The sequence below is a fragment of the Mycothermus thermophilus genome (genome assembly GCF_041956435.1).
Source record: "Mycothermus thermophilus strain CBS 625.91 unplaced genomic scaffold VTJ04scaffold_3, whole genome shotgun sequence".
Taxonomy (NCBI): Eukaryota; Fungi; Ascomycota; class Sordariomycetes; order Sordariales; family Chaetomiaceae; genus Mycothermus; species Mycothermus thermophilus.
Window position 1 is genome coordinate 831,704 of NW_027191429.1, and position 12,277 is coordinate 843,980.

The window sequence follows — 12,277 nt, forward strand, 5'->3', positions numbered from 1 at the left end:
GAGAGAGAGAGAGAATGACCCATAAAAAAAAGCCACCCGATGTGTGCGCGCGCCGAGTCCGAGTTGTGCTGTTCTGATTTGTTTGTTTGTTAAGCAAACTGGATCAGCACAGGTTGTACCGCCCCTCTCCCCCCCGCCTGAGTGTGCCCGAGTCGAGGTTTAAAGTGAGAGGGCGAGGAGGGTGGTGGTGGTTGGGTGGATGGGTGGGTAGGTAGTAGGGAAGGAAGATAGTTGATGGAGGAGGGTTAGAGGGAGGATTTGAGGTCCTCCGTCAGTCATCCTCGGACGACGACGGAAGATTTACTCGGAGTATGAGAAAGGAGAGACATACCGGGTGGTTGTTGTTGTTTGTTGGATTGTTGCGGATCATATAGAATTATGCATCGGGAAGTGTCCTGATTGTGACGGGGACTGGGATTAATAGAGATTGCCTTGCTTCACCGGCATGAACACTTTTTGCATCGCATCGGATGTAGTTACCTATGTGTGTGTTTTTGGTGCAGTTGGTGTTGTTGAGCAAGGCTCTTTTCTAGATCGGACAACAAGAGGTCGTCGTGTCCCCTGACTCTTAGTTTGGCAGGCAACTTGTGAGAGTATGTTGCACTCTTTTATTTTAGAGCTTTTGCATGTACATTATACACAAATAGAGTTGAGAGGGTATATTCTCAGATCTTGAACTCCCCCTCTCTCACTCCTCCCCTAATCTGATCCGACGATCATCTAGACTCTTTCTCTCCACCATCATACTCCGTGTCATCATTCCATTCCATACCTGACCTACCGGAGCCATCCGTATACACTTAGGTAACGCGGGACACAGGAGGACTTCCGTATTATGAAGTCGTCGTATCCGTACCTACCACCGACCACCGCGCCAGCAGGAAGGTTGTTGACTGACACAAAAGGAGAAAAAAAAGAACAAAAACATAACCAACGCCTCCCTTCCCTATTATGCCTTCCCAACCAACCAACCAACCAGTGTATGTATCGAGTGTCAAACAAACAAAGAAACAAATATGCCCCCCCTTTTTTTGGTCAATCCGTCCCACCATCCATAACTGATCGTACACGCATTCATATATACACACACATCCCAGCCCAACCCGAAGGTGGACTTGGAGCTTGAGAGAACAAGCGAAATCACACAAACCCCTCCCATCCACATACCTTACCTACCCAACCTTCTCGAGGCCCGAGTGTTGAGGGTTAAAAACTCACATCAAATCCCCCGCCACCCCCGCCAACAAAGCATGCACCACCAAACTCACCGTCCACAGCCCGACCCTCTTGAACCGTCGGACCCTCGACTGCTGGTCCACCACGCTGCGCGCAAACGCGGCGTACACCTCGGCCGACGTGTCGTCCATCAATCCACAATCCCAGACCGTCCAGCTGCCGTCAAAGTCGCTCAGGCGCTTGACGATGCGGCACGTGACGGGGATGTAGGTGCGCTTGGCGTTGATGTAGGCGACGATGGGCCGGACGAGCGCCTGGTTAACGTAGCTCATGTGGCGGTTGTTGAAGAGCGGGACGGCGGCGCGCACGTCGTTGAGGTGGATGCGCATGTCCATGACGAGGTATTGGGTGGGGGTTTCTTGTTTTTTGGTGTCGCTGGGTGTTGTTGTTGGTGGTGGTGGTTGCGCATCTACTTGTTCCTCCTCGAGTTGTTGTTGTTGTTGCTGTTCGGGAGATTCTGGGTCGGTGCTGGATAACACTTCTTCGAGGGGAGAGGATAGCGTGCCGACCGTGACGGGCTCGTCGGCGGTGCTGTAAAAGACTCCCGACGTGGAATTGTCGAGAATGTCGATGACGGGCCGGCGGTTGCGGGCGCTGCTGTTTTCGAGGATGCGCAGGTAGCGATTGCTGGTGACGGCTTCTTCCATCTTGTCGTAGAACTCGGCCATCACCTTGCCGATGCCCTCGGCCGGGTCGGTGGGGAACATGATGTCGGCGACAATGTCGACGTTGCCCTCGTAGATCCACCCGAATGGACCGTCGACGCCGCGGTTGAGGTGGTCAATTTTGAGACCGTCGATGCGTATCCGGGAGGTCTTCTTCCAGACGGCCGGGTCGCCGAACTCGTCGTTGGTGCGCCGGTCGGCGGGAGAGACGCCGTGGATCTGGCGGGGATGGATGGTAAACAGTGAGCCATCGTAGGCACCCGACATGTGTGACGCGGAGAGGAAGTCGTAAAAGAGCCACTGCTTGCGCAGCTGTGGGAGTTCGCAGGAGAAGATGGAGACGGAAAAAGGCCGGAACCCGTCGGGCTGGTGAACCGTGACTAAAAGGTCCTCGAGCTTAAAGTGTTCGATCTCGAAATCGCCCGGGTTGTGCTCATGCCGGTACGACAGGGGATCGCCGATGTCATCGCTCCAGCGAACCGAGGTCCGGTCGACCACGCCCCGGACGCCCTTGACCTCGACATCCCTGAGCAGGCCCTTGCCATTCCACCACTTGAGGAACGACAGGGTGACGTTGACGGTGTCGATGGTTAGGTCGAACTGGGTGTAGTTGCCGTCGTCCTCTTCCTCCTCGGCAGCAGCCGTCCCGTCCTTCCGCGCCGCGGCAGCCTCCTCGGCGGCGGCATCCGAGGAACCCTTCCTGACTGACGACCGTGTCTGACCCGGGCGCCGAGACACGAATACGTTGCGGAAGGTGATGACGCCGTCTCTCCATTTGGGAACAATGGCGGATTCGAAGACGACGGTCAGACCGGCGGATTGCGTCAGGTAGTCACCCACCCACTTGGCCAGGGTTTCTGTCTCTTGTCAGCGGTGACCTCTCCCCCTCGATAGAAAATGAATGTCCAAGAATAATCACCTACCCTGCGCGAAAACGGTGTTGATAAGGAGAATAATGAGGGAGAAGAAGGTGGTGGTGCCGACGAGAATCCAGACGAGATGCCCAAACAAGAACCATGACACAAAGGCACCCCACTCATCGGCGTTCCACGGCCGCATGCTCCGGATGGAAAACCACTTGAAGCGGACCCTCAGGCGCTGCCAAAACCCGTTTGCCGCCGCCAGCAATTCCTCTTTGGTCGGCCGGTGAGGCATCTTGGGGAGGTGAAGGTACTTGGCCATGGAGTCGGCCAGGGTCTCGTTGTTGGCGGGGTTCTCGGGCGGATGAGGGGGAGGGGTAGCAGCGGAAGGACCTTGTTGCGGGTTTTCGGGCTCGGTGCTCTTGGATGCTGGAACCTTGACTTGATCGCCGTCATTCTTGTTGCCGGAGCTCTTATCGTTGCTGCTATCCTTGCTGGTGGTGTTGGTGCTGCTGGCCCGTTTCCCTGCGACGGCCAACTTGGGACCCCGCGGGGTAGGGCGGTAGCTCTGCTTCCATGCTTGACGGGCGAGGTGGGAGAGCGAGGCCTTGGAGGCCGGTCCCCCAACCAGGGCCGAGTCCGCGGCGGCGGTACATGTGGTCACGACGGCGCCTGTCGAGGAGGGGCTGGAAGTCAATCCGAGCAGCAAAAGTCCACCTGAGGTACAGCTCTTCCGAACATTCCGGGGCGAGATGTGCGGGGGGACGGGTTGGAAGAATCGGCGAGCAGTGTGGTACAAGCGGGAGCCCGGGGCATGCGGTGGTGGCGGCGGAGGTTGTGTGGCCGCGAAAGGAGAAGCGGGTGAGAGGGGACGACGACCAGGAAAGCGGGCGGCGAGGAGGGAGACAGAGTCGCGGATGGAGCCCCAGACATGGCGGCCCAGTTGGGTGGTGGTCGCGCTAGAAGTCATTGTTGAAAGACATGCTGGGGCGAGCAGGGAGCTCCGGCAGCAGGGTCAGGGCATTGTCGGGGTCAATGGGGATGGTATGGCAGAGTGACTGTGTGGGAGGGTGTGTCACCCAGCCCGAGCAAGAGTTGGAGAGTAGAGTTTTGGGCGGATGAAAGAGGTTGCCAAGCTCTGTCAAGTTCAAGTTGAAGGTGGTGCAGATGTGCAGATTTGGCCCATGACGCGGGACAAGGCCCCATTGCGGAGCACTAGCAGGTCTCCACTGATTATCGCCCAATCGATAAGCCCGATAGGTGCGATAAGCCTGGACTGCCGGGCGGTGGACCACCATTTTTTGACGAATTTCAACCCCTCCACCAAAAAAGGCACCTCACCTCGAGAACAACCCTGAGGCTCTCTCGGCCCGGACAGAACAATATCTGCAACCTTTGTTCACCGACACACACACACACCCCTTCGCGACGACTCCGCGATTCCGCGACCCCGAGACTCCAAGACAATACTCGACCGTGACATTGGTACAAACCAAATCACACATCGAATCGTTCCCTTCCCGAGTACAGACCAGATCCCATCTACCTCTACCTACACCATGCCTGCGCCAACCGCCCTCCTCCAACCCGCTTCGGCACCCGAAAATGTCCCGCTGCCCGCTCCCCAGGACGACGATGAGCTCCTCGTCGACATGCAGCAGGCCACCACACAGCCCGATGCTGCGGCTGCCGCGCCACCACAGCCTGCCCAAGACACCACAGACATGGCCATCGACGAGGAGGGGAGGCCCAAGTTTGCCCCAGGGAAGGACATTGTATGCGACCACCGACCTATCCACCAAGCATCAAGAGCCTCAAAGCCTTGCTGACCGGTATCTGTTTCAAAAGGACCCCATCCGCCGCTCTGAAACCCGCAAAATCCCCATCCCTCCCAACCGCATGTCCGCCCTGAAGGCCAACTGGACCAAGATGTACGACATCTCCTTTCCCCTTCCCTTCCATCCATCCCCAGCCACCAGCCAAACCAGCCATCCTAACCTAACCGCCGCCCACCACCAGCTACCCCCCTCTCGTCGAGCACTGCAAGCTCCAAGTGCGCATGAACATCAAAGAGAAGCGCGTCGAGCTGCGCTCCTCCAAGCACACCGTGTCCAACGAGGCGCTGCAGATGGGCGCCGACTTCGTCTCGGCCTTCGCCATGGGCTTCGACATTGACGACGCCATCGCCCTGCTGCGTCTCGACTCGCTGTACATCCAGTCCTTTGACATCAAGGACGTGCGCCAGACGTTGGGACCGGACGCCCTGAGTCGCGCCATCGGTCGGATTGCTGGCAAGGATGGGGTGAGTTTTGTCCTGAGTGGAGAGTTTGGCTGGGTGGATGGGTGGATGGATGGATGGACGGCTAACTTGTGTGTGTGTGATGCTGTGTAGAAAACAAAATTCGCCATCGAAAACGCCACCAAGACGCGTATTGTCCTCGCCGGGTCGAAGGTGCATATTCTCGGCGCTTTCGAGAACATTGGCATGGCTCGGGAGAGGTATGTTCTTTTATTTCCTCCACCATCCCGTCGGTCGCTTGGCTTTTGTTTGACTAACCCCCTTTCCCAGCATCGTGTCCCTCGTACTCGGCTCCCAGCCTGGCAAGGTCTACAACAACCTGAGGATAATCGCCAGCCGTCTCAAGGAGCGGTTCTAAGCGTTTCTCTGGTACTGGCCCAACATAAAGATGGATAGAGATGGGGCTGATATTGAATGGGAGCAAAGGGCAACAACGAACAGGGTCTTTGGAAGGGTCGGAGTCGGGCGTTTGGGCGTCATATCTGGGGTGTTGTGTGTGGGTGCGTCCTTTACTTTTCTTTCTTCAAGTGTCATCATCATGTCACGTCACAAATGAGCGTTCTCGAGGTTCAAGGGATGGGGGAGGAACAAACTAGGCACTGCTGTACCTATGGTCAGTTAGTTGGGGTTTATACGGGAGCACATTGTTCAGCAAGAGAGACTTGTCGGATTGATTATTACCTGGTAGGAATATTAAGCCTTGTCACAAACTCTCGCCCCTTGATTTTTCATCTATCTCCAGCTTACCCCTTGTCCGTCATGATCGAGCTAGAACTCAGGTAGTCCATGAAGAAAAAGTCCGTGACTTGCCCCAGGTATATTGCCTGCCTGCCTGCCTGCATAGTATGGCACCTGACTAGGTATCTCGGTGGCCTCTCTCGCTCTCGAAAAAAGACTTGCTAGTAATAATTCCATGTGCACCTACAACCCCCAAATCATGATCATCATCATCACCATCCGTGGTATCGTCTCCCGTCTGTATAACTCAGGTATAAAAATGCTGGCTGCTCCTCTGCCCAGGCAAGTGCATTCCCAACCCAACCAAACCCCTTACCGACCCAACCAATTCAACTCAACTCCAAATGCCCAACCCACGTAGATAGAGACCTTAGTGGCCCAACGCTCATAGGAGCCCTCCTGGGAATCTCAGGTTGGTAGGCAGAGTCGTGCTCCGATATTGATCCCTCCACCCAACGAAGCCATGAGAAGAAGAAGAAGAACCCCAGGTCGTGAGTCAGTCTCGCGAGCCAACCAATGCTCATCTCGGTGCTCAGCCCACGCTCACTCCTTCCTCTTCACCATCACCTCAAACTGATTCACCTCATCCACATCCACGTCCAGATCGCGCACCAGGAGGTTCTCCTGCAGCCGCTCGCCGTCGAACCAGACCGACACGTCCCAGCCGCCGTCGTCGCCCGTCTCGACGTTGCCGAGCCCCCGCTGGGCGCGGAACGCGAGGATGAGGTCCTCGACGTCCGTTTCCGGGCGGCAGAGGACGTTGAGCGGCTCGTGGGTGCGGGATTTGAGGGTGACGCGGATCCTGACTTGTTGTTGTTGTTGCTCCTGCTGCTGCTGTTGATCTGCCGATGTTTCGGCCGGCCGGTCATCATCGTCGTCGTCATTGTCCGAGTCAGACAGCGTGATGGCATCGCTCTTCGAAGCGCCCTGCTTCTTCAGATACTCGGCAAACCCCTCCTCGGTCCAAACCTCCAGCTCCATGCCCCATTCCCCCTCCTTGTTGGCGAGGGCATACCCCTCCCCGCGGCCCGCCACCTTGCCGTTCGCATCCACCGCCACGCCCAGCGACTCAATGGTGCACTGCCCAAACACGCGCCGCTTCTTCCACGTCAGCAGCAGCTTGGTCTGGTACTGGTTGCCGTCGATCAGCTCCTTCAGCAAGCTAATCACGTCCTGCCCGTCGGCGTTGGTGGTGTCGAGGCCGGCAGCGAGCCTCTTGAGGTACTGCTGGTGCGTGAGCACGGTCCAGGCTTTGGTCAGAATCTTGGCGTCCTGGCTGGTGCGGCGTTTGACCACGACAGGCTTGGCGGGGATGGAGGGGATGCGGGATTTGAGGAGGATTTGGATGACGGGCGCGGTGGCCTCCTTTTGGGCCCGCTCGGCGCGCATGGCGCGGGCTTTGGCAACCCACTCGGAAAGGCCATCGCCTGGTTCTTGAGGTAGTGGTCGGGTGGGGTTGATGATGGTGCTGCTGGGTCGGTTGGTGACAGTGGTGGGTTCAGGTTGGGTGGTGATCAGTTGGGAGTTGGATTCGCGGGAGACTTCTTCTACGTTGACGGGTGGAGAGCGGTCGCTGGGCTGAGCGGTGGCTGCGGGTGGGATGTTCTTCTGGTTTGGGGTGGGTGCTGATCCGGAGGGTCCGGAGAGGTTGAGGGCCAGGCCGGAGTCCTCGTCGTCGGATGAGTCGAGGATGGAGAGGGGATCATACTGTTGAGCGCGAGAGCCAGAACCGGCTGGGGTTTGGGAGGTGTGCCGTGAGTTGCTCCGTGTTATGCGGGTGGCGTGGATAACTTTGGGTGTAGAGAGTGCTCTGGTTGGGATGATTTCTTTCCCCTTGCCCTTTACGTCAACGATCAGATCACCGTCGTCGTCACCGTCATCGACGTGATTGTTCTGGGAACCCAGGCCGGTGGAGGAGCGCCGGCGGGCAGCGGGGGGTTCGTAGTCGGAACCGGTGGGCGAGCTCTTGCGCTTTTTCACGTTCTCTTGTGAGGCCTGCGATGATTCGGCTTTGGCTTCCTTGGCTTCCTTTGCCTCCTTCTCGAGATCATCAACGACCTCTGAGAAGACTTGCTTGGAATGGCGAAAGAGGTCAAGGGGGTCTCCCGAGTCGTCGAGCTGAGGGGTCACTGGGGATCGCGGAGCGGTCCGTTTGAAGGGGAGGGCCCTCTTCCTACCCGGGGGAGCGGTGGACGGAGGTTGGGAATCGGTTTCCATGGTTGGCGGTGTGAAGTTGATCAAGGTTGTGATGGTTGTTTTGATGGAATTACGCGAGATGAAATTCCGCGACGTGAAGTTGAAGGTGGTTGTGGTTGTTGGGATGGACTTTGCGAGTTGTTGATGGAAGAGGGAAAGTCTGCAAGTTGTGAGGGAATTCCGCGACTTGTAATGAAATTCGGCGACGAAAGCTTGTAATGAACTCCAGTAATGAGGACTTGGGATGAAATTCCGCGACAAGAACTGGTGATGGAGTTTTGCGATGAAGAGGTGAAATGATTAAATAGGCGAGTCGCGGTGAATGAGTGAGTGACGGAGAGACGTGTTGGTGGGGCGCTGTTGACTTGAATGACCCGAGTTGACCAAAAAGAGACAACGCCAGGAAACGGCCAAAACGCGATAAAAACACAAAAAAATTATGGCTGGTTTCCAGAAGTCGGTAGATGAGTGATGGAATGGCCGAGTCACGACTGGCGCTATGCGTGATGTGGTGTGGTGTGGTGTGCCTTGGAGACGAAATGGTTGTTGAGTGAAAGAGTCGCGAAGAAAAGAAAGAGAGCCTTTTTGTCGCGCACTTCAATTTACTTCATGCTGCTCTGACGGGAATTAACCTTCATGAGACTTGTGGGCTGTAAATAGGGATAAAATCCGATCCCTATTGACCCATCGTGAACAATGGCTGGAGTTGAGTTGAAAACCAATTTCGAAGTGAGATCAGTCTTAGTTATTGTTTTGGACAATGAGAAAGCCAACAGAAGTTGAAGTCGCCCATCCAATGCGCAGCCATCTGCCCGTCCCCAAGCCGACCCTAACCCTGGATGCACCCGCACCCCAACTGGTCCCTGGATCCGGGGTTTCGGGGGCGGGCCGTGCCCCACATCGGCTGCCGGTGCAGAGTGGGTCCAGCCGAGGTAACTGGAGGGTGGATGCATGCATGAATGCATCATTGACATGAACGTGACCTCCCATGCTGTGTTCCTATGTTCCCCTGGCACTGCACCACTTGCACGTGTACCTATTTAAGCTTACAACCCTCAAATCCTGAAGTTTTGCCAGACATTCTCTTATATGACATGCTCCAAGAATAACAAAGCCCAGTAAATAAATATCACAAACTAATTCACAAACAAAACAACATGACGGTCGCCCCCAAGTCCGAGTATCTCAGCGACACCTGGGCCGACGGCATCTTTGGTAAACAAGACATCTATATATCACTCTAGCTCTTCATCACAAAACGCTAACACTTCCCAGCCGGCCGTGTCCTCTTCATCACCGGCGGTGCCGGCACCATCGGCAGCGCTCAGACCCGCGCCCTGGTCCATCTCGGTGCCAACGCCTGCATCATTGGCCGCAGCGTCGAGAAGACCGAGAAGGCCGCCGCTGAGATCGCCAAAGTGCGCCCTGGGGCCAAGGTGCTGGGCTTGGGCGGCGTCGATGTTAGGAACGTACGTATTCACATTGACCCCTTCAATCCCAACCCGGTTCTGTAAGCTAACTAGCACCCAGTTCGACGCCCTCAAAGCCGCCGCCGACCGCTGCGTCAAAGAGCTCGGCGGCATCGACTATGTCATGTAGGTATCCTCACTCAGCGTTTTGACCCCTAACCATCCTAACCCCCCTTCCTCTCAGCGCCGGCGCCGCAGGCAACTTCATCGCCCCCATCTCAGCCCTCTCGCCCAACGCCTTCAAAACCGTCATCGACATCGACACCCTCGGCACCTTCAACACCCTCAAAGCCACCATCCCCCACCTCGTCGCGTCGGCCCAGAAAACCAAATCCCACCCCCTGGGCCAGGGCGGCCGCTTCATCGCCGTCTCGGCCACCTTCCACTACACGGGCATGCCGCTGCAGGCCCACGTCGCCGCCGCCAAGGCCGCCGTCGACAACATCGTCGCCAGCATCGCCCTCGAGTACGGGCCCCTGGGCGTCACCGCCAACAGCATCGCCCCTGGCGCCATCGCTGGAACCGAGGGCATGGAGAGGCTGGCCAGCAGCCTGGTGACGGGCGAGGAGCTGGCCAAGGGGATCCCCAGCGGCAAGTGGGGCAAGGTGCGCGACATTGCGGACGCCACGGTGTTTCTGCTCAGCGCGGCGGGGAGCTATGTCAACGGCACCATCTTGGTGGTGGATGGCGCGGGTTGGAGGAGGCAGGGTGGGGTTGGGGTGGGGTTGGATCCGGACATGAGGTATCCGGACTTTTTGATTACGGGACAGGTGAGCAAGAATTTGAAGACGGGGAAGAAAGAGAAGAAGGAGGCCAAGTTGTGAAGGGGTAGGGAAATGGTTGGTTGGGGGTTGATGTTGGGCAAGTTTGAATAATATCCTGAAGGTCGGTTGGGATGGGTTGAGGGGTTGTAATGGTGTCTGTCAAAGGTATTTCCAGAAAGCCAGGACACGACAGGTTGTTTGGTGATAGAGCCTGGTGTTTGTCTTTTGCATAGCTAGCACCACCTCATTTTGGTTACGGTCTGGATTCTAGCATGTTATCAGACCAGATAATCCAAGACGCATCGGCACACTTTTGGGGCATGGAGCCAGGCAACGTAGTCCCGTCTCATGTCATGCAGATATCCCAATCCAACATATGGAGCTGGGAGTAGCTTGAAGCCAGAAGCTTCATCCAACAGCCCGATTCTGAGCGTTAAGGAATCCATGAACCAACACAACTGGTCCGTCCCGTATGAGCAAATACTGCAGTTAAAGGTTGGATTGGTTAATTCTTGCCATCGATATATTCCTTGCTGTTACCTTTTCCTGTTGAATATACCCATTCATGTATGTGTTTACGATGGAACAATTAACAATTGGTGTTGGCTCGGCAACTATCCACCAGCTGCAGCAATGGCGGGGCAGTTCCATTCAGGAGGGGCACTGCAATGCAACTTGGACTCAACATCAACAACTTCTAGTCAACTTTTTGTTTGCTCTCCCAAGCTTGACGCCCTTCCCAAACACCCACCGCCATGATGCGCAAATCCAACAGACCGCCCCCCGGGCGTCAGGGACGCTTGAAGCCCATCGAGCAGGACCCTCTCGCCGAATACGGATTGCCTTCCAAGGGCGAAAAGAGGTCGGCATTTGGTCTCGATTGAAACCTGACCACCTCAACCCTCCGTTAGGTTCCATTGCTGACCTCGTCCTCCACCGTCAGGCTGCTCTCCCACAAAGTCCAAGAGTCCTACTACGCCCTGATCGTCTCGCGCTATCTCGCCTTCTGCACCGCCGCCGGCGACCGCGACACCCTGCAGAAGCAATTCGCCCAACATGCCCTCGCCGCCGCAGAAGCCGCCGCCGAAGCAGCAGCAGCAGCACAACCAGGACCTCAAGAACGTCCTCGTTCTGAGACTGACCCGGCCGGCGCTCGCAGCAAGAACTCCTCCATTACCAGTAGCAACTCCCTTCGGCTTCCCATCCGCGAACGTCCCCAGCCCAACACGCCACTTGGTGCTTCTCCCTCCAGAGCCGCCAGCTGTCCCAACATCTCCTCCAACAAACCTGGTGGACCCAACCCCGACGGGAAAGCAGCTGCCGAACTCGATGCTATACTCTCCGCCCTCCGCAAGCTGCGCGAGGGCCTCGTCGCCTCGCGCCGGCGCGACCATTTCGCCACGCAGGTGTTCCTCTTCTCGGCGCGCGCGGGGATCCTCGCGGGGGCCTACGAGACGTACTACCCGTCCCTGTCGCATTTGATGAACCAGCACATGGAAGAGCAGGACCGGAAGCGGCGGGAATTGCTTCAGATCCAGCAGCAGCAAGTTGCTCTGCGGCAGCAACAGTTGGAGAGGCAACTACAGCAACAGCAGCAGCGGCGGAGACGGGTGGAACAACACCATCAACAACGCGAACGGGAACAACAGCAACAGGAACAGCCAGACCAGCCCCTGGACCAAAACACTGAACCCGATCCAACTGCAGACCAGGACTCAGAACCCAACCACCAACCCCGCCGTTCCCGCTCCTGGTCCAACTCCAGCCTCCGCTTCACCAAACCGACCACCACCACCACTGACAACAACAACAACGACCCCAACACCCCTCCCGCATCCACCTCCTCCGCTCCTTTACCCTCCACGTCCCTCACCCCGCTCGAACTCTCCGAAATCCTCTCCTACCTCATCCTCGACGCCGCCTGCCGCCAAAACAACCTCACCCGCGCCTACACCCTCCTCCATCAGCACCGAGCCAGCCTCCAACACCCCACCACCGCCACCACCACTTCCTCCTCCTCCTCCTCCTCCTCCTCCTCCTCCGCAACCGA

General features: G+C 57.0%; 5 protein-coding genes across 5 annotated transcripts; 3 read left to right on the forward strand and 2 right to left on the reverse strand.

The window, feature by feature from the left end:
- Nucleotides 1–1,214: 1,214 nt before the first annotated feature.
- On the reverse strand, nt 1,215–3,731 carry VTJ04DRAFT_4402 (uncharacterized protein; the record flags this gene model as incomplete). Its single annotated transcript, XM_069362409.1, has 2 exons — nt 1,215–2,758; nt 2,825–3,731. 2 exons carry the CDS (start codon nt 3,729–3,731, stop codon nt 1,215–1,217), a joined length of 2,451 nt encoding a protein of 816 aa, XP_069219358.1.
- A 589-nt stretch (nt 3,732–4,320) lies between these two features.
- Nucleotides 4,321–5,418, forward strand: VTJ04DRAFT_4403 (uncharacterized protein; the record flags this gene model as incomplete). The annotated part of the gene is made up of 5 exons (XM_069362410.1): nt 4,321–4,536; nt 4,610–4,692; nt 4,781–5,063; nt 5,154–5,260; nt 5,331–5,418. The coding sequence occupies 5 exons, from the start codon at nt 4,321–4,323 to the stop codon at nt 5,416–5,418; spliced, it is 777 nt and encodes a 258-aa protein (XP_069219359.1).
- Nucleotides 5,419–5,474: 56 nt separating this feature from the next.
- VTJ04DRAFT_4404 (uncharacterized protein) lies at nt 5,475–5,843 on the forward strand (the record flags this gene model as incomplete). The annotated part of the gene is made up of 2 exons (XM_069362411.1): nt 5,475–5,673; nt 5,803–5,843. The coding sequence occupies 2 exons, from the start codon at nt 5,475–5,477 to the stop codon at nt 5,841–5,843; spliced, it is 240 nt and encodes a 79-aa protein (XP_069219360.1).
- A 498-nt stretch (nt 5,844–6,341) lies between these two features.
- Nucleotides 6,342–8,015, reverse strand: VTJ04DRAFT_4405 (uncharacterized protein; the record flags this gene model as incomplete). Its single annotated transcript, XM_069362412.1, has 1 exon — nt 6,342–8,015. One exon carries the CDS (start codon nt 8,013–8,015, stop codon nt 6,342–6,344), a length of 1,674 nt encoding a protein of 557 aa, XP_069219361.1.
- A 1,136-nt stretch (nt 8,016–9,151) lies between these two features.
- VTJ04DRAFT_4406 (uncharacterized protein) lies at nt 9,152–10,287 on the forward strand (the record flags this gene model as incomplete). Its single annotated transcript, XM_069362413.1, has 4 exons — nt 9,152–9,209; nt 9,270–9,463; nt 9,525–9,589; nt 9,648–10,287. 4 exons carry the CDS (start codon nt 9,152–9,154, stop codon nt 10,285–10,287), a joined length of 957 nt encoding a protein of 318 aa, XP_069219362.1.
- Nucleotides 10,288–12,277: the final 1,990 nt, after the last annotated feature.